The 25,143-nt window shown below is 37.1% G+C and overlaps 1 protein-coding gene across 3 annotated transcripts in view; it reads right to left on the bottom strand.

The window, feature by feature from the left end:
• Positions 1–25,143, bottom strand: part of SLK (STE20 like kinase) — a 49,604-nt gene that overhangs the window by 7,150 nt on the left and 17,311 nt on the right. Inside the window, exons 2-17 of one of the 3 annotated variants that reach the window (XM_071446352.1) lie at positions 21,259–21,423; positions 18,878–18,926; positions 18,312–18,461; positions 15,793–15,865; positions 15,387–15,581; positions 14,641–14,722; positions 13,537–13,665; positions 10,394–11,770; positions 8,981–9,111; positions 8,584–8,707; positions 8,140–8,319; positions 4,914–4,985; positions 2,914–3,043; positions 2,557–2,681; positions 1,427–1,615; positions 143–268 (exon numbers count right to left, since the gene is read on the bottom strand). In XM_071446352.1, coding sequence (XP_071302453.1) covers positions 143–268; positions 1,427–1,615; positions 2,557–2,681; positions 2,914–3,043; positions 4,914–4,985; positions 8,140–8,319; positions 8,584–8,707; positions 8,981–9,111; positions 10,394–11,770; positions 13,537–13,665; positions 14,641–14,722; positions 15,387–15,581; positions 15,793–15,865; positions 18,312–18,461; positions 18,878–18,926; positions 21,259–21,423 — 3,297 coding nt within the window. Of the gene's footprint in view, positions 1–142; positions 269–1,426; positions 1,616–2,556; positions 2,682–2,913; positions 3,044–4,913; positions 4,986–8,139; positions 8,320–8,583; positions 8,708–8,980; positions 9,112–10,393; positions 11,774–13,536; positions 13,666–14,640; positions 14,723–15,386; positions 15,582–15,792; positions 15,866–18,311; positions 18,462–18,877; positions 18,927–21,258; positions 21,424–25,143 lie in introns of all 3 variants that reach the window. The other 2 variants (XM_071446351.1, XM_071446353.1) reach the window with 2 other exon arrangements.

Below are 25,143 nucleotides of genomic sequence, written 5' to 3'. Positions count from 1 at the left end.
GCAGTGCACTGCAGGCCTTTGAAAACAAAGTTGAAAAAACCTATACAGTAAAAATTAAGGAAAGGTGTTTCTGCTTTGCCTGCATCTGGTATTAACTTAAGTCTTCTCACTGAATGGACATTTAATATCATGTATTTTTAACCTGTAACTGATGCAGTTCCCTGATGTTTGCTTCACACTGCAACTGAAGGTCCCGCATTTGGTTTTCGTGTTTCTGATGCTGGGCCAGTCTCTCATTCTTCTGCCTCTTTTCTTCTTGAACAGCAAACTAAAATTAAAAATAAGAGATTATTTATATTGTGCCTCTGAATAAAACAGTCTGCATGAGTCAAAGAACTGCATCTAATAGAATGAACACATACTGGGAACAATTCTACAAGATTTAAGCAGTAATTTTCTCTATTTTTTCTTTTTTAAATTCCTACAAAGGAAGTTCCTTACAGTTTTAATTCCATTTCTCTGTCTGCACTATGATTTTTCCTTAAAACGCAGCACACTTCACTTCCAGATTCCTGAAATTACCTCCCTCTGAAGCTGTGACACAGCAGTCCAGCTGCAAGCATTGGTTTAGGCCGGTGTTAAACAGCTACAGGAGACCATATTTTCCACATCTGTCATCCTTCCAGTGCTCACCATATGAAACCATGATTTGCAACTGTGGTGCATTAGAAAGCAAACCTCTCAACCTCTGCACAGCATTCCCTTTTAAAGAATGCGTGAATACCTACAGCTTTAGTTCAAAAGCTCAGAGAAAATCAAGCACCCTTAAAAATGTTTCACAGAATCACAGAACAGTTGAGGTTGGAAGGGACCTGCAAAGATCAACCTCCCTACTCAAAGCAGGGTCACCAGGAGGAAGCTGTGTAGGACTGTGTCCTGTTTTCTGAGCATTTCTACAAGCTCTCTGGACAACCTGCTCCAGTGTTTGACCATATTCCCACTACAAAAATGTTTTCTCATGTTGAAGTTGGATTTTCTTTATTTCAATTGTGACTGCGGCCTCTCACCCTGTCACTGGGCACCACTGGAAAAAGTCTGGCTCCACCTTCTTTGCTCCCTCTGTTGGGTACTTATACTCATGGATAAGACCCTGCTGAGCCTATGCTCCTCCAGGCTGCAGCATCCCAGGTACCCCAGGTGGCTCCTTGTGTAACAAGACACTTGAGTCTCTCAGCCATCTTCAAGGCCCTTTGCATGACTCACTCCAATAAATCTGTGTCTGACTTTACTGGCAAGCCCAGGCTGGACCCAGCAGAGGCTCACCAGAGCAGCAGGGAAGGATGATTTCCTCTGACCCCATCCAGTGCATCAGCCCAGTTTGGTACCATCTGAGAACTCATGAGAGTGCACTCTATTTCATCCTCACATTTATATCACATTCAGCATTTACACTATTAAAACTATTAAATATTAATTTATTAATTACCTGCTTAATTTTTTCACGATCTTGGTCTGGAGAGGCAAATGAATTGATTCTTAAACTTTTCTTAAACATGGCCATCCGAGTCTTTGCTTCACTTCGCTGGATTTTAGGCAGTCTGGCTCTTTCCTGAGTTTGCTTGTTCTTTAACTCCTCTATAAGGCGTTGATTATACCTCTGCATTTGTTCTGTTTCCTGAAACATTAACCATGTGGAAATATTACACAGTAGCTGTGATGTTATACAGTGTGCATCTCTTTTCATTAATAAGTCTCTTCTGTGACTCAGTGCCTCTCAGCAGAAACCATTCCCAGCCCCAGGAGTAACAGTGGGGAGGAGGGGCTTCTTGCAGAGAGCTCTGGATCTTGCCCAAACCAAAGAAAATTCTCTAATAAATGTAAATACGCATATATTTTACCAGTGCTTACTCAGCTCCTGTACTGCCTTTTACAAAGCCTGTTATTCAAAAGGAGAAACTGCTTTTTATGTAACTGAACTTCTGGGCTACAACTGTGGAGGGGCAGTTTGCTTAAAAAAGCTGAGGAAAGCAACAGCCCACATGGGATAAACCAGAGTGGACAGAACAAGCCTTCAGTGGAGGCTGCTCATGCTCTGATCACCAAGAGATCCTCAAACAACTCCCTCCTAGTTTACAGATTCAGAAATTGCACTATTTGCTTTTGTGTATTCTACAAAAACCAAAATGCCTTGTGGAAAATAAGGATTTAGCTATAAAGAGACAGTTGTCAGCTACTTGCCCAGAAGCTAATCCAGTTCATTCTGCTCATTCAATTCCAGGATTATTTACTTCTGAACAGATTTGTTTAAACACAAATCAAAATTGGTTTTGGTGGATAAGCAGAATTTGGTATTTTTTATAGTAAAAGATTGATGTTGTGGTTGGTTGGTGTTGGTTTTTTTTTTTTTGAAGAATCAAAGGGGAAAATACCATAATTTATACTTCTATATATTACTACGGTGAGTAAGATTTTTTTAAATTTCAACAGAGCACATAATATCTTCAAAATACTTGTCTGGGTCTTGCCTGTGCAAACACCAGGAAAGATCCTAAGACTACTTGATAAAAAAAGTTGATATTAAAATACACAAGAGAAAATGTCAAAGTCAACACTAACTTTTTCATGCCTCTTAAGCAACTGGTGCCTCTGCATGAAGTACTGGTCTTTGAGCTGCTGCTTGAGGAGCTGGTGTTTCTCCTGTAGGTGCCGCTCCTCCAGCTCCCAGAATGCAGCTTCACGGGCTGGAAGAAAGAGAAAGGTTGGTTCAGGAATTGCAATCCCATCCCATACTTCCCAACCTCCTGGTCTAGTTCAGAAGTGGCCTATAAGTGCATTTTAAAAACAATGCTGTTTCATAGCAAATGTTTTTGTTACAGTTCTAGATCAGACATGAAGTTTTTTTATTTCATAAAGTGAAGAAGGACCATTGTTTTACTAAACACCAGTGCCTGTTTCCAAGGAAGTGCTGGATACCTCTCATGAGCTGCTGTTTGTTGTTGAGGCAATCTCGTTCAATAGTGGCCAGTTCTGTCTTCTGCTGCTGAATTATTTTCTTCAGAGATGCATCCAGTTCTTGTTGTTGTTTCTGCACAAACTCCTGCTCCTGGTAAAAACCAATAGAAGTAAATTAAATTGGGTTCTTCTAACCACATTACATGTTAATGAAACTCCCAGTCCTCTCAGCATTAGCTATATATGAAAACAAATACATCTATGAAAGTTTGAGCTAGGGTGCTCAAACTTTGAGCTTTGGCCATCAAATTATCCATCTTTTGTACTTTTTGTGTACAGTGTAGGTAAGAGCATATTCATGTTTAAATAATACAGAAATAAGACCAAAGGTAACAATTTAGCCAGTCATCTGCAACTCATTCCATCTCTTGTCTCTCCTCACAACAAGTTGCAGGTTCAGAGCTAGCAAAGACAATACTCAAGCTAACGTTGATCTCATTCTAAAAAGGGTTAATTATTCATGTAGGTAAGAAAATAAAGGTATGTATGGTTATTCTGCTTTGGGTGATTAGCTAAAGCCTATTTATTTACACAGTTGAGTTTCAGATCTGTGTGGTTTATCTTGGCCTTAGGGCAGGGCTGTTGAGGCTGGGAGTTCTGCAGGACCACTGTGCAGACACCCCATGGTTCTGCAGGGGTGTAACCTGCTCACACCTGAGCTGAGCTGGCTCCTCACAAAGGGATTTATCACCTGCATCTTCCCATTATCCAGGGGCATCACTGTTACATCCCATCATGAAAAGCAGACAGCACTAAGTCCCCCTCCCATGCCCCAAGACCTACTGCTGCCTTTCTTCTTTGCAACCATTAAAAACCACAGCTATGAGCATGCAAGCATGCACATACATACACACACACACACACTCACACCTGCCTTAAAACAAGAAATTGAATCAGATGATTCTAGCATGATATCAAGGCCAAAAGAAAGGACAATGTCAGAGCCAAGGTGGGCTGCTCAAGTCCATAACAAATGGAATTAAATGTCCATTAAAAATACTTTTTATTTTAACCAGAAAAATCCTGGTTTTCATCCTCACATAAAGTTATTCATAGATGAGGCTTTCATGTCTCTTACTGAGACAGGTAACATAAAACCAGAGGTGAATTAAGCTGACAGTAACAGACCTCAGGGTATAAAAAGAACTGGAAGGTGATGTCTGTAAATCAAGTCAGACACACCTAACTGAATTTATAGAGGGACAAAAAATCCTGGTTTTTCCCTTTATACCTGAAAAGGTTAAAAAGACTACTACAAGTTGAATATTCTGAGGGTGCAGACACATAATTAACACTGTGTTTAACCTGCTGGAAGATTTTTGATTTGGAGGGAGTGGGGGAAAGCTGTTCTAGTGTAGAACATGGTCATGGTCAAAAAGTGATTATGCTTGAGCTTCACACATTTAATCATTTAAATATTGCTGCTTTCTACAGAGTAACTCTTATGAGATTTTATACCTGCTAGTGCTGTAAGATAAACTAGGCAATCTCAGGAAATACACTGGCCTTTCCACTTCTCACATCTACTCAAGTATCGCATAAAATAAACGTCACTGACTTTACTAAAGTATGTGTTGGGTGGTTTAAATGCAGACAGTGCAAGGCAGCCAACCTTTTTCAAAGTACCACTTGGTTATGCCCAGTATCTTAAAAGAAACTCAAACATCTTTAAAATACATGGTTTCACTGCACACACAGAATACAAGTCACACAATGTTTCTCACATGTGCTGAACAAGTATCATGTTGCATGTGTGAACCCTCAGTGTCTTGCTCAGACTGAGTAACTACTGTCTTTTGGAACTTTTGACAATGGATAGTGCACAATTACCTAAATTGGTGCTAACCAGTTTGGAGACAGCAGTGACATTGATCAGCACATATGAGCAGAAAGAGAAGAGAAAACACACATCTGGAAAATCAGGAAGATAAACTTGCACTGTGTTGCATTTTAAGACTTACATCCTGCATTTGTGCGTTGAAAAGCGTACATGAAGACAACTGAAAAGACTGAATCATAACCTGAGCAACACCCTGTGGGACACAATGTAATTCTGTGTCATAATATAGTGATACGTATTTCTAGTCTTAAAAAAGGGAAGAAATGAGATCTGCTGTATGTTAGTAAGAAACATTTGAAATGTCAAGGCTAATCACACAAGTAGATGCTGATAGAAGTTCTAGATATTCTAAAACTAAGCAGCTGCACCTTGTTTAACACTTGTCATTCCAAGTAAGGATATTTCACACTTAAAATCTTCTTTCACCTCTCTTCAACAAATTGAAAGCAGCAAAGGAAATTAACCATGTCTCTGCAAACACTGTGAAAAATTAGATTTTTGTTTCCTTAAAAAGTTTAAAGACAGATATCTTTGGTATGGGGAAAGTGCTGCAACTCAATCACCTTTTATCCTGGGAAATCCCCTCTTAAATTAAACACATAATGGAATAAAGTTGCTATTATTTTCTACTAGGTCACTCACATAAACATTTAATCTTTAGGTTACTCAATCCATACCTGCTCTGCTATGGTTCAAATTCACTCTGTACAAGCTGTAGCCATCACAAAGACAGTATTTTTCTGAAATACTAGCCCTCTTTCTAGCTGGGTCATAGAAAAGCAGCAAGTCTGAAGGCATGAAATCACAGATGATGTTTTGTAAAGTTTCTATACACCTACACTTTGACATTTAAATAACATTTTACCTAATCTGTTCTGCTCCTATAAACAAGATGTCTCATGCTTACACATTAGGTATATTTTCCTCCTCTGCATTTGTGTAGTTCAAAACTTCCTCCTGACTATAACCTTTAAAATTTGAAGGACCAATGGAGTACTTACCACTCGTAAAAGCACTGTAAATAAACGTGCTGTAGAAAAATACCATTCTTTATCAGTAGAGCACACAAAATCCTACACTTGACAGTACAAACCTGGCAACCGCTGCTCCTACATTTCTACCCAGTTAAGTCTAAGATGTGACATGGGAGTACTTGAAGAAAGAGAGCAGTTTGTAGGGTTAGTTTGAGTTAAGTTCCATATTCACTCAACAACAACAAGAGGTGAAATCATCAAGCTGTGTGAATACTGCTGCCTTTTGTATTTTAGTAGCTTGAAGCTGCCATTGTTACCTGAGCATGCTGGCTTTGTGCAAGCTCCTCTTTCTTGCGTTTCATGAGCTCTTTTCTCAGCTCTTTTGGTGCTTTCTCCACTTCACATAAAACCTACAGTGTATATAAGCATGCAGAAGGTGGCGAAAAGAACACTTTGTCTCCACAGCAAGCACTACTGTGAACATAGGGACATGCAGGTCAAGCACTAGAGGTAGTGGGAAGCATGCATTGCTTCAGTGGCAGGGATGTTAGTTTAGTGAAAGAGCTTAATGAACAGAGAAAGAACAATAGGTGCTTTATGCATGCCAGCAGTGCAGAGAGGAGGGATGTGCCAGCGCTTTTTGCATGCAAATGCTGCCCAGTGCCCTCAGAAACGGCAGTGCCTCGCTTGTGCTTCCATGCAGCTGCCAGAAGAGTCAATAGTTAAGAAAACCACCACCTGCAAAAGTGGTATTTTCTTGAATCACTGTGGCAAAAGGACTACAGAGTATGTTACATCACATAAAGCTGTAAAAAATGGTTGGAAGCTTAAAATAACTTCCATTGAAACACAGTTATTTCTACCACTGTCTCTAACCTGAATTTACAAGATGCCATTATTAGTGTCTCTGACCATAAATGACATCTACACAGCTTATGTCTTCAAAATAATCATGCAAGCAAACAAAACATTATTTGGTTGTGCTTGGCTCTGAAGAATTTAAAGCGAAACCCACCAATAAATAAGAATGTTTTCAAGAAACTTTCTGTGACACGTATGCTGGGATGGAACGTGTTTCAGTACATGGTGAATTAGACAAGATTAGCAGAAAGATTCTAAATATAACCTGGCTAAATCAAGTGACTATTAATCTGTTAATTTGCTGATGAGTTTTGTTTTCCAGAATTACAAAAATGTAGCATTGTACACTCCAATATAACAGGGATAGTTTTAGAGCAGCAGCTGCATTTTCCTTCAAACTGTACATTGCCTTTTTAAGCTTTAAACACAAAAGTATGCACCCAGAGACAAATGCCTGTTTGTTTAATAGTGGAAGCATCATCAGAAAACAGAGTCCAAATCACCACATGCTATTCCTATGTCCATGAAAGAACTGCTTTTAGCTCAGAGCAATATGTAAAATTCTCCGAATTTCCCCCATAGAACCCAATCACCAGTGAACAGAGAGAGACTCCAAATGCAAGAGGTACCGCAAAAGAAGAAAAATTGTTATTTACATATGGGCATACAGTTCAAACTAAATACAACTTATATTTCAATGCACATTTGTGCTACAGGATCATTCTATGCAAAAGCACTGACAATTCAGCTTTCTAAAGAAATGTCTGAGTCTAGTAACTATCGGAGCAAACACTAGAGCCATTTATATAAAAATGGGCACTACGCAATTGAACCAAAAATGAAACAAAACAGCTTTTAAGATGCAAAATCCATATGGAAACATATCACCTTTTCATAATCCAATACAAGTAAATTAATTGCACCAGTTGTCAGTGTCAGTCTTTTTGCCTTAACTGTATGGCATTTATGAAATTAACTGTAAAAGATTTTAGGTTATCCAGACTTCTCTCTCCTGGCTTTCCTTTTTGAGTTAACAAACCAAATTCATATTATTGCTGTCACTTCATCTAAAGAAATTCTAAAAAATTACAGCACACATTCAATAAAAAATCTAACAAAAAAAAACAAAAACAAAACAAAACTGAAATTACTATCTTTGAAATTCTAATTTGTTAAGTATTTACTAAGTAGCTATAGCTGGGATTTTATCATAACCTTTATGAAAATACTTTTTCTTGATTTAGTTATTGAGAGGAAATATTTTATTAAATATTCTGTGAAAAACAAAATCTTTTAACTTGATGATGTTTTCTAGATTAAATCAATACCTCAAGCTTCCTGTCAGCTGTTTGTATTTCACTTTAGGCAGTTAAACAAGAGACACAATTCTGACTGGTAGTGACACTTCCAAAACTCAGTATAGCACAAGTTTGACAAGGCTTCTGGGAGACCTAATCTCAACTGTTTGCTATGCTTATACTCCTTATTTTCTATATTAGCATCGTCTCTTACCTCTTTTTTTTTGTTTTTCAGCACATTCTGGAATTTGGACAACTCCTTCTCCTGCTCAGCCTTGATGCGCTTTGCTTCATCCCGTAAGCGATTTGTGTGCTCCTGCTCCAGCCGCTCGATCGTCTGCTTCTGCTGCTTTTCCAGGTTCTCTATCTCCTGATCATACTGTCGCTTTTTACTCTGTAAAAATTATTTGGTACCTTTTTTGAGAAAGCTAAGTCCTGTTAAATGAAGTGCTGTAGCAAGGAATGGCCATGATATATTGTTGTGGCAGCAAGCCCCCACACAAGCTGGGCACCCCACAATGGCAAATATTGCCTTTTATTTAAGAATAAAGGCTAAGCTAGAGCCATCATGGCAGGAAACACTTGATTGCTCTTAGCACTATTCTGCCTCCTCCATCAAGATGTCATATTTTAAGAGCACCAAAATGCAGAAACTCACTGTCATTTCCTGTTCAAAACGCCTGAACATCTGCTCTCGCTGCTGCAGAAGCTTATTGCTGAGCTGCTGTTGGGCTCTCTGCTCCTCTTTCTGAAGAAGTCTCAGCTCTCTGAGCTCTTGACGTCTAATAAGGACAAAGAACACTTAATACTGATGAGAAAACAAAAAGAAATGCAAAATGACAAGAGATGAAAAGAACCATTAACAACTTGGGCCCCGTAAAACTATTTTGAACTGATTGTCTTAATAAGAAACACTTTATATTCACTTCTACAAAAAAAAAGTAAATTATCCCCAAATATAAGTGAAATAAGATCATTAGCTCCCTTGTTTTATTCAAAGAAAAAAAAATATCAGCTGCTAACCTCTTGAAAATTTTACTTTTAGAAACACTTACCGTAGAAATCGCATTTCTTCACTTTTTGAATCATTTTCAGTAACTATTTTTGATGTGGTTACACTCACTTCTACTCCATCAACAACAAACTTCCGAGTTTTCTTTAACGTTTTCTTCTGCCTTCTAGTTTCCTAAATTAAGCATTGGTGAGTTGTTATGTATTTATTTAGGTTATATTCTTTTTTCCCTTTTTTTCTTAATACTGAATTATATCAAATACTTCTGGAAGTGTCTTCTATACCGTAATCAAGAGCCCTTCTCACTTACCAGGTGCCTCACTAATCAATGGGAATTTGAAAAATTCCAATAAACTGAAACTTTCTAGTTAGGAAAGGAAAATTGGAATTATTAATTATTCTAAGTACCAGAAGAAAAAAAATTAAGCCAGAAACTCTGAAGAGAACTGATGCAGTTTTATTTTCAAGAGCTGAGACAGCTACATTTACTGTTTGCTTTTGATCATGATTTCCCCAGACACCAACAGGTATTTAATTCTTAAAACCAGTTCTGAAACTGGGTAACAATTTACTCACCTACTTCCTCCTGCTTTGGATATAAACAAGTGAATTTATTTTTTTATTGATATATATATTAGCCAAAATCATATCATGATCTTGCTGACAACTAGAGAAGTCTCAGTTGTCAGAGCTGCTGTTGTTTCATTGCAAGAAGAGAGGGACCCCAGCTGAACCTGCACCATCTCAATTGTGTCAGGGCAACTGCAAACACCCTTGTGTTTAGCACAGCTATGCCAATCTATGATTCTTTTGTTTGGTTGTCTTTCTACATTTGTTTTTCCCCCACTCAAGCCCACGTTACACAGTTACTACCCCAATATGGCTATATTCATTTTAATACAAAGACTACAAATAAAGTTCATAATCTGGAATTTGCTTCCTCTGAGTACGCTCATGCATAGTGACATAACTGCATGGACACAGTACAACCACAGGAGAACACTGACTGGAATAAAAAAAATCCAGCAGAATGTCTGCCTTGGGTGTCCCAAACAGAGAGACAGAATATGGGAGCGGCAGGAATTCAGTATAAGATTAGATATTCAAGAGATTTTCCCATTGAACAAGAATTCTGTGCATTTAGCTGGTCTTCTTGAGTATCAGCTCTGCCCTACAGCCATTCACAAATCTTCATGTGTAGTATTATTACACTTCCTTTTATGGGTTATACTATTACACAATACAGCAAGAAACTAATTAGCATAACTGCACATAATCCAGACATTGTTGTATGGTGCAATTTAAAATACTTTGGTTTCTACAAAGCTTTGTATATATGTGCCATACTGGTTTCTCCCTCAATATTTTTCTTTGTAGCAAAGGTAACACTTGGAGATAATTTCAGGGTTACACTCACATGAGATTTTATATTAAAAAAATATGTCCTTGCACTTACCTGTAAAGATATTGATCCTGTCTCTTTGTTTTTACTAAGGAAACTAGAAATGGACAAGTTCAAATCAATGCTGCTGTTATCAGCTGTAGAACCAGTGCCTGAATCTGCATCATTTTCCTTCAAATTCTCCGATTCCAGTTGCTGTAAAGTCTCAGTATTGCTTTGATTATCTGTTTTGACCTTCTCATTTTCTTCAGTGCTAATACTAATACTGGGGACTGGAGTGACTTCAGAGTCCTCAGCTTGTTCACTGACAGTGTCTTCAAGCTTATTCTTGATGATTTCATCTGAGGTAACTGCTGGATGTTCTTTGTCTACCTGGATGTTGGTTTCCTGTATATTCTCAGGTCCACGCTCTCCTGAATTTTGGTCCATACCAGTCAGTTTATCCACCAGTTTATCAGGAATATCCTCAGGTTTAGTCTGTAATGCCTTCTGGTCTACGATATCTTTTCCAGAGTCTTTGATTTGTGTTTCCTCTGTGCTGTTTATATTACTGATACCCTCATTTTCACTTTCTGCCAGTTTCTTGTCTACTTCAACCACTGTATCTTGGTTTTCTGATAGAGTTTCTTCAGAGCTGATTATCTCATGGACCTGCTTAGCCTGACTTTCCACTGGCTTATCCTCCAGCTCAGGTATTTTATCCCCATCACTGATGGGTGTTTCAGCAATAGCACCTATCTCCTTAATGTTGTCAATTCCATGCTTTATTAGATCCTTTTCTTCATCAGACACTTTAACTGTAGCATTAGGCAGAGCTTCTGTAGTGGTATCTATTACTGCCTCTTTCTGAGCTTCATCTTTATCTTCCTTTTGCTCTGTATCTCTATTTTCTGCAGGGACCTTTTCTTCCTCACCATCCAAGAGATCCATTCCCTTCTCTTCTTTTTCACCAGTTTCCTTAGAAATGCCTTCTTCAGTTTCTACCCTATCTTCAGTTACAGGTACTACTTTCAGTTTGTCATCTTCTATCTGTTCATCTGCCATGGAATCTTCTTTCTCTATTATTAAGTTAGGTTCATTCTTTATTTCCACATCAAGTTCTTTACCTCCTTTCTGGGGTTCTGTATCCTCATGCATTTTTTCCAGGCTTTCTGTATTCTTGTCTGCTGGCACCATTTTGCCTTGCTCATCTTCGCCAGTTGGCAAAGAACCATTCTGCACTTTCACATCGCTAATGGGAGTATCGTGTATGTTATCAGCTGTTTTCCTAAATTTAATGTCCTCAGATTCATCTCCAGTTGTTTTGTCCTCAATGGCATTACTTTCTGTTTTCTCAGAGAGAGATTCCAGGACAGAAGCATTCTGTGAAAGTTTATCCTCTTCAGAGCTGGCAATACTAAGATCAGAGGATGCACGTTTCTCTGCAGGTAACTGCTAAAAAATTAAAGCAAGAAAAGTATTCAGTCATTTTGTAACTTAATCAAAGCACAGTTTTATGGGAGAATATGTGAGCAGAGATCAATATTGTATTCACATGCAGTTATATGAGTTAGAAAACATAAGAATCCTTCCCTTGGACTATCACAGAACAAGTGCATGAACTGCAGACAGGCTCTGAACAGAAAGTTTCACTGTGATCAAGGGAAAGGGATCATGGTCATCAGCTACTCTTTAAGGGTCTTTTTCTTTTCACATTCCTTTTTTTAATCAGTTCAGCTCCTCAACAGTCTCAGCTACAGCTGGATTTGAAAGCTTTTATTTTGTACCAGCTGGGCAATGAAGCAACTGTAGCTTTAGTTAGTGCAGCACTGATAAAATGCAGTATTAAGTTCTTCTGCTTTACTTTGTGTTCTTGGCTAAAAATGCCTGAAAACTTTTCATCTGGTTTTAATCATGTTGAAACCCCATTAAAATGGTGAAAACCTCCAGCAGATCTGATTAAGTGGCAGTACAGAACTAGAACAGAAACAGTTACCTCACTCTAGAAACTGCCACTGCCAGAATATGAATAAATGTTATCAGATTCCATAGAGACATACAAAAGAATATAGTAATAAAGCATCGTTTTAACCACAATTGCCCTTTCACTCTTCAAAGTGATTGTGATATCTGTCTGTCTGTATCTACTGCTAGAACCCTGTAATTTGCAGATTAGGCCTTTGATTTGCCATAGGGAACATCCTAGGCTAGCTGTTGCAGCAAGCACAGGTTAGATTGTACATTTCCTACCTTAAATTTTCCCAAGCATACAGAAAACAATTCCTTTTAAGTCAAAATTGCATTTAAAATATTTCTTTGTGTAATTGTTCAAGAAGTTTAGTGTTGATCTCCCAGGAGTGTTTAAAACTACCCCAAGGAAATAACGTGAAGGGCTCTACCTCACACATTGCTGCAATGCCGCTTGTGAGATACTTGACAGAGTCCCAGGGTGGACTTCACTCCAGCCCTCCTGGATAGATGGCTCAGCAGCTCATCCAGGGGAGGGGAGCTGCTGGGGATCACGTTTGGAGCCCGTGGGGTGCACTGGGAGGGCAGTAAGAAGGCCAGGGGCCGTGAGGAACGTGCAGATGGGTGAGGGGGGAATGGAGGCGCCTGCTCGAGCTCTCGGCTCCTGCAGCAGTGCAGGACAGCAGCTCTGGGAGGCACAGGGAGCAGACACAGCCTGGGCACTCTGCTACCTGCACCCCTCCCTGGACATGACAGTTTTCCCTCTGAGCAACCACACTCACGCTCTAAGATTCTTAAAGCATCTTTAGAACTACATTCATTATAAAACATGTGCGTTTTTCCTTATCTTTGATAGCCACACTGTAAAATCACAAACTTAGTTTACAGCATAATAGTCAAATACTCTTCCTAATCTTTTAAACACTTTATGGAATACAAACACACATTTCTTCATTCACCCAGTCATCATGACTTAAAAACATTTACATAAAAATCAGGATCCCATTTTTAAAATAGCACATATACATGTAAAAAATCTAAGATGCTAGTCTTTATTAGCTATTATTTATTAGTAGTTTTTAAGGAGTTCAAACATGCTACTTTTTAAATGGCTGGCTACCTATTTTGCAATAAGTTTAGAGTATTATTATTATATTATTTGATGTCAAAGTTGGGCTAATACAATTGAAACTGAATTCTCCATGGGAAATTTGCCACAGCACATTAAAAAAAGTAAATTTTGAACTGACCAGAGAATTTTCTGTTTCTTCTTCTTCATCCTCATCTTTACCGTCTTCAACTTCTTCTGTAACTTCTGCCTTAGCTTCTGCAATCAATTCTCTTATTGGTTTATTTGAAGTAACAGTAACAAATGGATGCTTGTGAAAGCAAAAAAATAAGCACAATATTAGGTGGTGGCTTCATAGTATACAGTGGGAAAATCATAATCTAAAAGAAATATAACTTCAAAGAAGTGTTACTTTGGTTGCCTCACATTTGAAGATTCACAATTAACACTGTTCCAATGTGTTTTTTCAGCAGAAGTCTTAAAATCAAAACATTTGTGTTCAAATATACAAAATAAGTAGTCTAACAAACTTGCTAAAAATACAAATGATTAATTTATACTGACCTTTTTCACAATCCAAAGAATAGAAGTAGAAAGATTTCTAAAAAGGTTATTTTTCTTGGAATTAGGTTTCATTTCCGTTCCACAGTTAAATTACTTCTTGACAAGCTTTATCTAGAAAATATACTTTCTAGAAAAAAATGTGCTTTGCCTTTACAACAACTTCTCCTAATATGAACTAGAATTCTACCTTTTTCTTTAGGAACAAGCAGGTACCTGTTCCTCTCCTACCGTCTGAATCTTCTTTCTCTGCTTGGCCCTGCTACTTAAATCTATTCAGCATATGCCAGATGGATTGTGGATAAAGCAAATGGGTGCTGACGTTAAACACAATCAAATGTACCTGGTCACATCTATTCCTGTTCAGCTCTTCTGCACTGACAGCATTACAGAGGAGGGCTGAGCACTAAAGCTTTTAAAACACCTGTCAGCAACTGGCCACAGACCTAAACAACTCCTTTGTCCATTGTAAGCATCAAAGTATAGTTACTTACACAAAGTAATTGGTTATATTACAGCAAAATATGTTCAACTAATAACCTGATGTGTGCTTAGTATCATCTGATCAAATTTCACCAAATAAGGATCAATTTAAAAAAGAGATTGTGGACAAATACCTAATTTGAAAATATTTAAGTAGTTACTATAATACCGCTCTGCTTTAACAAAAATACCAAATATGCTTGCCTTTAAGCAACAGTTCTGAACAATTAACTCTTCCTACCTGTAGAAGTTGACTTGCACTCCACCTTGCATCTACATTCTTTTCCAAACATTTCTTCAGAAAATCTTTAAAATCTGATGACCTATGCAACAAACAAAGAGGCAGTGGTTGTTCTTCTGTCTTAACATCTGACCAGCATATAAACTGAAATACTCTTTAGGTTCACATGAATCTACACTGCAACTCCAAGTCCTGCTATTGACTCAGGAAAACACAAAGGGAATACAGGAATGCCAAGACCAAAACATCACAAAGACAACCTTTAAAAGGTTTGTCCATTATCAGAAGAATTTACTTTTTGCTCTGGACTATTAATACACTTCATCTGCTATATCAGATGTAACTGAATCATGTGAAGATATTAAATTGACCAAATAGATAATGGCTTTTAAAAACACTTTCTTAGTATAAAAATGCTTTAGTTTGCTTTCACCGTTAGATGGCCTTCAGATCTGTTACTACATTTGTAAAAAAGCTATTTAACATATGTTTTAAAGCAAAGCATGTAAAATACTTCTGTATAAAAGCTTCTATACAGAACTATGACCAAAAAAAAGTTCAAATTGTGTCAAAAGACACATATATGTATACACACATGTACAAACATATATTGGGATTGTATGGATGTGCCTTAATGCATAAAGCTACACCACGAACTTCAACAGGGCTGTGCTCATCAAATTTAGCAAACAAATGACTTGGAGTGCCTTACACTGGGGTGGGAAAGCTGTCAGTACAACACAAACCATTTTGAAGGCTGTGCCAATGTTGGCGGGTCAGATTTTGCGATTTTCAGCAGCACTCGCATGGGATTCAGTTCATGGTGAGGTGGCTCTATTTGAGCCATTTCTATTAAAGTAATGCCAAGAGACCAGATATCAGCCTTGTAATCATATGGTCTGTCTTTAGAGGTCTCACACATTACTACTTCTGGAGCCATCCTGCAAAGAGAGCAACAAAGTTCCAGATGAGAAAATGCTTTTTGATGTGTTCTGAGAACAGTTCTAAACACAGATGTTCACTGAAGCATTGCTAGAAGCACATTCCACCATCAGCAGATTTACACAGTACCCATCAAGCTTGTAATATCAAACTGAAAGTAACATTAAGATACTAGTTAATACAAAAAAGTCAGCAAAAGAGTGCACTTACCAATATGGTGTGCCAATAAAGGAGTCTCTTCTTTGTATTGTTCTGGTGTTTTTAGCTGATACTCCAAAATCCGCTTAAAGCAAACAGTAAAACACTATTAATAGGGTGGTGGAAAGCATACTATATTTCTTTTTATTTACAATTGTCATTTAAAATGGTGTATATTCCAGAGCACACATTCAGTATTAAAAATTCAAAGTGAGGTAAAAATATTTGTGCTCTGATAGCTGAGTGACAAGGTTTTATAGCATTTATAATGAAAGATCTTAAATAAAACATATTCTACATTTCTTAAAAAAAAACCCAAACCATAAGGCTACTGTTGGGCTGTATGGGACAGAAGCAAAATATGTATTTACTACAGGAAAAAGTGCATTACATATTTCTTTAAGTACAAATTCATTTCTTTAGCCTATGAAGTCTGTATTCATCAAACATGGCACCAACTGTCTCATTAATTCAATAAATCATTCCATTTTAAATTTCAGGACTCAAATTTTCACAAAGTTACATTTCCTCTTCATCTTCCAGGTTTCTTTCCACATGATTTTTGATTTTATAAAAAATACTTGAAAGCTTGCATGTGTACTTTTCATTAAAATCTACCCAAAAACCATTTTACCTCTTTGCAATTAGTTATCTATAAAACACTATATCTCTCACTCTTAAAAAAAGACATTTAAATAAGTATTATATGCTTATAACAGACATAATTTTGTTAATGAAGATCTAGAGATTAAAGCAAAGGGACAAAGAGCCATATGTTGCCATCTGTAATCTGTACAAAATCACTTGATGGGCTCAATACGTGAGAAGTCTAATTTTGCTCTGGGAAAAAAAACAGGACTAAAATCTATTGGTTCAATAAAAGAAATTTACTTGCCATTCACACATCTGTAAAAAAAGGAATTATACATTTCTTTCTGTAACAATCCAAATACAAGTAGTTTATAAGGAGTAAAATGCTCCTTCAAAGGATGCTGTACATTTTTCATAATTACATCAAGTCTTTTTTTAGAAATCTTAATTAGCAAACCTGAATGCATCACCAAATGCACGTGAGAAAGAAATCTCCTGTGGTCTAAACTGTTAAGTAGTATCTTGACAGCCTGCAAGGTGATGTATACCAGCTAAGCTTGACAAAATCTTAAAGTAGTTCCAAGTCTGTATGAGGGGAAGCCAGGTCATGTGAGGAGATGAACTGAAACAAATTATTCTCTCTGACCATGAGACTCCTGCTGTGATCCGTGGTTTCTTTTACAGCAGTGCCAAGAAACTAAGACAGTGGTTCCATTACATTTACACATCAGGCCTATGACCCCAAGTGCATCACTAAATGTTCTGGCTCCAAAGAAAAGCTGCACCAATAAAGTTACATGTACTCTGCAGACTAAAAGAAAGCCAGATGCAAGGACTGTGTGTACAAGGAATAATCTTGTACAGAAGGCATCCATGGAAAAGCACAATCACACTGAACTGATCAATACAGCAAAGCAGGTTCTTAAATATTCTCAGTTTCTAATAGAGAAGGTGCACAGTACCTTGCTGAGATGTGATCAATACGAGTTAGGCAGGAGATATATTCCTGAATTTGGACACATCCTGCTTACATTTAAAAGGAAAGTCTGTATCAAGGCTGCAAATTTAGAGCCCTGGTTCCCTGTGGCAGTATTCTGATTTTCCTTACCTCTGCCCTCTGTGCATTCAAAGAAATAGAACTGATCAAACTGATCCCATGCAGAGGGAAGGCTTTGAAACCTGAGCGTGGGCAGGGATGTCATGGAACTATGCCATGGGTAGAGACACTGCAAAGGCTGACAGCTTATACACATTTTCCCCTGAAACAAAGTGGATCCAGATAATTCCTGCCCTTTCCTGGCTGAATGAAAGGATGCTATTCACCACCAGCAGCCCTTTGTCAGTTCTGCATGGAGGAATCCTCATCGGACTAAAAATGTGGATGACTGCTTAAACTTACATTTAAAAAAACCCAGAAATCAACAACAGTAAGCTGTATTTTGTTCCAGACTGTTCTGTCTTAATTTCAGTGCAACAAACAATTGAAAAAGGAATGGAAAAACTAAGCTGGATGATTCAGATTATTACATCTCTCTCAAAGGAAGAGAAAACAGTACAAGGTACTGCTTTTTGCTGGCTGGGAAGAATGTTCCCTTTCCAAACTAGTAACTTCAAAGGGAAGTTCTGATGCTATCACAGTGAAGGTAAGTAGGTAAATCTGGAACTTTATACTAAGCATCAGCAAAATCTATGATGACTTCTTGTGCTGATTTTGAAGTATGAAAGATGTCATAAGTATAGTCAGGATATTTGCTCAAGTTTTTTTGTTTTGTTTTTTCTTCCTTGATAGCACCAAACCACTTGCTTCTGAAAAACCTCTCATTGTTAGATTGGTACTTCAGTAGGTAAATATTGAACCTTGACAAACTACAGCTTAAGGAAAATACAATTAAAAGACCATGCCAAGTTCCAGGAAAGAGTTTTATTTGCAATGTGCTTACCTAGTTTAATGTCTCCATCTAATGTGAAAAGAATATTGCCAGCTTTTAGATCTCTGTGGATGATCTTATTCTCATGCAAGTAGTTCAGTGCTTCCAGTGTCTGCCTGCACACCACTTTGATCTGTGGCTCTGTTAACGGCCTTTCAAGCTCTACAAGAGAGAGACAGAAATAATCACAACATTTTTGCATTTTATGTTACATGTTCATAGCAAACCCTATAGGAACATATGGGGAAACTAATTAATCTGACACATTCTAAGCATCACATGTGAGAAAAAAATTCTCTCTTAGAATACTTGCTCCTTCCAGTAAAGATTTTATTCCTTGAATCCAACCCCCTTCTCATTATGAATTATGTATTCCTACCTATCTGAACTGTGAAAAAACTACATCATTTAGAGACTGGTTCTGTTGTGTGTTACATAGAGATGCTAAAGACCAGATCTTTTACAAAAATATTTGCATATCAAAACAATACACATATGAAATAAGTCTTACAGTATATATTATCACTTTAAGGTATTAGGATTATTATTATTATTATTAGTTGAAATAACTTATTTACCCAACATAACTGCATCTACTGCTCCTCCTGCACAAAATTCAATCAGGATCTGTATATAAATAAATAAAAAAAAATATAGAGATTAGAAATTAAATAGTTCCACTGAGCTGAATCATTGATTAAGGGAGCATTTTTGGGAGATCAGAGTTTCAGAATATTTGGCCTCATCAAGTTATTTTACTAGCCTGCAAAATACTGGTATTCTTACCCAGCTAAAAGTAGGGCTGTACTTCTCAACAAATTATTTGAGAAATGCCTCGAGACCCTCAGACAAAAGTTTTAATCCAACTATAAAATAGCATAATAAAACTTATAAAACATAATGATACAGTCAGCTTAAACCTACTCCTTGTAATGTGATTTACATAATCCCTGCAAACTCATTTCTCAGTTATTAAGCTTTACTCCTATACTATAATCTCTCTGACTGAAAAGTCCAAGAGCTAAATGATTTTCCAGTAGCTGATGCTATCTCCTATATTGTTTCAGACAAGATGAAAATACAGAAAAAATGCTCTGAAAAGCCAAATAAAATTATTACATTCAGATGTTTACATTAATTTTCCCTTTTTTTAATTCATGCCTACAATACTTCAAGGCCTTTATCCCAGAATGTAATAATACCAGAACAAGTCCATCCCCAGTTCTGAGTTTCCTTTTGAAACAAAAATATACTACAATTATTTGTGAGCACAAACTATGCTGCTATGAAGGACAGAAAGAACATAAACAAAGGAGAAAGAGGGGAGACAAAGAGAATGAGAAGAGCATTAAAGAGGAAATCATGTCCAGGACTGAATCACGTCGACTCTTCCTTATGTAGTTTTTTTTCTTTAATTTGAACTTTAAATATTATAAATTATAATCTACTGTCTGAGAGCTAAGAAACATTTCTTCTCAGAATCTCAACAGTCAATATGATTGGAATTAGTGTGTTATTTTTTATTCTTCTGTAGAGTAATTTAAAAATCAGCATATAATTGCTGATAAAAGAGGAAACCTCAAAGTATACCTTGTACCACAACATTTATATATACACCACTTATTCACATACTTCAAATTATTATTGCAATTAATCCCCACAGCAATGGTACCAACAAATATATTATAAAATGCAATTCTTTGTAAATCCTGTAAACATTCCATTTACAAGCTTCTGTGTGCCAAGTAGGTAAGTATGGGAATTTGTACATCAAGAATTTATTTCTCTAAAATTTGTAGTTTGGTCTGACAAAGATCTCTTTGCTAGAGAAATCACGTTTCTAATCTTGGAAAGCAAACATGTATTTAATGTCCAACTATCATTCTTCTCTTTTTTCCCCTCACTAAATTTTGTTTATTTACCACATCATTAGCCTTGTGGCTTACAAGCTCCTGCATTTTACTGTAACTATGTAGCTCCAATTTTATTTTCAAAGTGTTTACTTCTATCTTTATTCTGCCAGTGAAGCCCACCCACTCAGTTTCATATTGTGCCTCTATGCCTACTTGCTTTCATGCTGACCTTTATGCACTGAAATTTTTTCACTATTCTACTGTTTTATATAATAATTTACTCTGCACTGAGATCACCAAGTTTTGAGCTTAGCAAAACAAATGTGCATCAGGAAACAAGGTATTACACTTCCACCATTTGTTCAAAGAGTAAAGCTTATTTGTAAGACCCCCAGGAAATCATCTTTTATTTGTTTTAAGTATCTTTTTGAAGTACATGCTCTTTAAAAAAAACCCAACCCATGTATCCTTTGTACCATTCCAAAAGCAGCTATAAATATTGCACTGGATTACCTACAAGTGCAAAGTGTTTTGTCACAGCTGAAGCCACCCAAGCACACAGCCAGGATCAAGCACAGCAGGGATGTGCAGTGCCACATACCGTACGCTCTGCACGTCAAGGTACAAATACCCAGGGTTTAGTAAATTAATTACTGTTCAAGTCCTGCTAAACTGTCCTTCCTTCCTGGGAGTGCCAATAAACCCCCTAGCATCTAAAGTATGGACTTCACAGGCTGACCTTTTCAGCTCTTTATTTATTTTTCAGGTGTGGATTCCCAGTCTCACTTAAAATCATGCTAATGTAATTGAAATCTGAGTCCTATTGTTACAAATAAGCACCAGCTGAGAACTCTCTCAATACACAAAATGAACTGCTAATTTCCACATTCAAACACCCAACCAAATGACTCAGGATAGCACAGTTTTGCAGTGACAATTTCCTAAGTCATACCCACAATTTCCAAATTAGTTTTGAAACTGAGTAGTTATCCCAACAGTGACAATGCAGATAAAATCTGACAAACAATATTTTGATAAAGAAAAATGTGTAATTTCAATAACCTTTTGAAATAAGAAAAAACATTTGGAAAAAGAAAAATACTTACCCACAGATTGTTTTCATAGTAGAAAGCATCTAGGAGTTTGACAATATTAGCATGATCACAGGATGCTAAAATATCAATCTCCACCATGTAATCTTCAAGTTCTTCTTCTGATTTAGTATCTATCACCTTTGCAGCAGCCAGAACTTTAGTTTCTTTGTTCTGAGCCTGTAAAAGAAAAGTCACAGCAAACATATACATTAATTTCACCAGAAAAATGTCACCAGCAGAAAAACCCCAGAAATAAAGCAACTCTCTCTCTTGACACTTCTGTACAAATTTCCAGGCTCCAGTTTCCTCCTCTACAAAAAGAGAATCCCTGCATATTATACAGGAGATAAAATCTAGCAGAAAAAGGGTTTAATAACTTTTCTCAAGGCCAAGAAACAATGAAAGACATGTAAAAACACTTAATTCTAATCACATTCTTTAAACCATCATCAATAGCTCAGGATACTTGCTGCCTTACTACGATGAAGTTTTGTGCTGCTCCTCAAACACCATCTACTAACACAAGGCAAGGAGTGGCAAGGAGTACAAGGAGCCTCCAGCCTCTGTTTCTGCCCTTCTGACTCTCCCCACGTCGTGGCAGCACCGCTGCTCCCAAAGCCAGGCAGGGAAGCAGATCCTGCAGCAGAAGCAGCTGAAGCTCCTCTCCAGCCAGGGGCTGTGTGCTGTATCCCAGCTTCAGGAGCTGCCTTTGCCTGGCATTTTGCATCCTTCCTTTGCCTGGCATTTTGCTGCCTGCGCTTCAGCAGCCTGGGAGGACACCCCTGGTGGGAGCCATGGAAGGTGGGGCACTGCAAATGCTGCCAGCTCTCCTGCATTGCTCCTCACCCACACAACAGGGACAGGGACAAGTGCAGAACAACTAAAGCAAAGGGAAAACAAGACTTTGGGTAACCAAGGAAAAGAAAAGGCATTTCTGCTGTGCATTTAAATATTCTTTGGCTTTTTTCAAACATAAGAAATTACAGACAAGTAAGGTGACTTATTTAAATAGCAAAACATTTCAAAAACCAGGAGATACTACTTATTAAAAGGACACTGCTGAAACCTAATCACAAAAAAAAATATATACACTCTCTAATAATTCTCTTGTAAGTTATGTTTGAAGGAATGCTCAATTCCAAGCTGCAGCAAACTTCAAACAAGTGTATTTTTCTCAAGCCATCATAAAAACACTATTTTGTTAGTGGTTACCTCTGAATAAAGGAAGTGCAGGACTGAAGTCTACTTCACCCATTGATCATGAAGACCATGAATCCAAGTCCTGCACTTACTCCACTGAGCTTTTGACATTCAAATGAAATTAAATGGCAAGGAGGGACACAGGCTCTCTCTTAAGCAGCAACAGACAAGGATCTACAAGGGGAATTCCAACTTCTGATGTGCAGCATCACAAGGCAGTTCATGTCTCTGCTGGTGTGGATTGTGCATGGCCCTAAAGCTATTTTGGGATGATCCCAGGACAGGACACAGCAAAAATCCCAAAACCTGAACTTTGCCACCTAATGACTTTACACTAATATCAGAAAAAAGCTGGTATCAGACAGCAAGTAAGAATTCTTAAGAATAATTCTGAAGATCTAAATATTATTACTTGCACAGCTATAAATAATTCTCTCTATGTGGCAAAAGATAATAAAATATTTAAAGATAAACATTTATATTAACATTCAGTAAAACAGCAGTAACAGCAAAACACACTTATAAAGCATAGTCCCAGCTGATTCATCTCATGTTGAGGGTAAAGCTTTTCCATTACATTTCTTTTTATCTCAATATTCTTTCCAAAACAAAAAACAACCAAATCTTCCCAACCTCAATATTTGCCCTCCCATGTTTAACAACAAAGATAAGTAATCTGTATAACATCATTTGAAAACCAACTACTGAGAAGGTTTCTAACACACATTCTAATAATAAAAAGGAAAAGGTCTGCTTAGTAACACAAACAACATTTGTTTTGGTTTCATGCTTTGTAGCAAGAATGAAACACCAACCTTCCTATTCTAGAGCTGCACTGTAAATTAAACACAAAAAGTGAAACAGATGTCTGACCACAACAGAATTGGACTTGGTAGCTTTACTTGTGCAGAAAAATGTTTTGTAAAGCATCTTTCTAAAGAAGTCAAATTCTAGCTGTAAATGGACTTTTCTGAAGTATGCATGGCCACACGCTCTTCACTTAAAAAAAATACATAAAAAATAAAGCTGAAATTAATTTTTACACAAATTTGCTTACAAACTATATAATGGCAATAGTATTTTGTTTAAATAAACCATCTACATCAGGTAACAGGTGTTACTGCTTCCAGATTCAGTTTCACCTTTGAGCAAGAAGGGCATTGCTAAGTTAGTGTGAATGATTACATGCTCAGGAGTTTGCTACATTTACAGCATATATTGTTTTTTTTTCTACTGACAGAACACTTTGTATTTTGATTTTGCCCAGATCCTTTTGCTTAAAGTAACTAGAAATCTGCTTTGAGTATGATTCTACGATTTCCTCCTTGTGGGCAGCTCTATTAAAACACCTCATTACAAATAATGAATTATTATAGAGACAGTGTGATTATCTTTATGAGCATCTTAACAATTATAAACAAAACAAATGTTTGCCTTTGTTCTGCCTCAAAACAGTAAAATTTTGTAGGTCTAGATCCAGACTTTTTTTCCAGCTCTTAAAAGAAAAAAGCTTTAGAATTAGCATATTTCCACTGGCTATTTCTGAGGACTGATGAAACATTTTAAGTATACATCAAACAACACCTGAAAAAAAAATTATATGTTTTAAAGTTCTTTTTGAATAAGACATTAGTCATCTCCACCCTACAATGCACTCTATGAAAAATACCCATCTATTTGACTTACTGTAAGTAACATGCTCTTTTTAACTGTGTAGAAAAGGATTTTACTGTTCATGCACAAGATTTATGAATCACTGTACTGTACAGTGCAAAAAAAAACCCCTCTTTGGATTAGGAGGAACAAAAAGCACTTGCAACTTTGTGTGGGTATGTTTGTTTTTTCTAAACTTTGGCTGAAGTCTTTCTTCTTCCACAAAACGTTCTCCAAAGGTCAGAGCCAGAGCAAAAATGATTGTGTAGAATCAGTCCTGATTTGCACATGGAAATTCTGCATTTGGGTACACCAACAATTAAAGTCAACCTGCCATTTATGTTACAGGACATATTTTGAAAGTGCAGAACTTCTGAGTAGCTGTAGCCCAGCAGTTTCTTCCTGTATTTTAGCTCTCAACTACTAATTCAATTTATTCCAAATGCTCTGCTTAAATACATTTGATTCTGTGTCTAGGATTAAGTGACTTAAACCTCAGTCCTATGCTAAGAAATCCAAACCGGCATTTTCAATGGTTATGTGCAGACAAGGAAGAAAGGGGTAGAAGGATTCATTAACAAAATTTGATCTTTTCAAAAGATACATACATAATAGATGAAAAGCAAATTGGAATAACTCATTCCCTCAAGATGTGACTAATGCAAGATGACATGGAAATTATTAACTGTTACATGCAACAACACACAAATATTGCAATCCTTCCAGTAAAACTCCTATTTGGATTATGTATTGAAGGTTACTACAGCAAATATTTTCACTTAAGGAGAAGAAATGCACAAGGAAATAACCTGCTGTATGTTATAGCATGGGTCTTGCAAGGGATGGCACAGTCTCATCAGCTGTCAATGCACAGAAAAGCACACTTAATTCTAAGTTAAATACTTTGAAAAAGATGGATTGCAGGCTTGTATAGAATAAATCATCTTAAAAATTACAACTTGCAAATGAATATGTCTGAACCTACATCCCTTACTGGAATGGCAATGTACATCTAATGCACAAAAGCATTGCAGAAATCTGAAA

The sequence above is a fragment of the Agelaius tricolor genome, unplaced genomic scaffold (assembly GCF_023055355.1).
Source record: "Agelaius tricolor isolate 1412-34295 unplaced genomic scaffold, bAgeTri1.0.p SCAF_22, whole genome shotgun sequence".
Taxonomy (NCBI): Eukaryota; Metazoa; Chordata; class Aves; order Passeriformes; family Icteridae; genus Agelaius; species Agelaius tricolor.
Note: the sequence above shows the minus strand (reverse complement) of the source record. Positions and strands in the feature narration are given on the sequence as shown.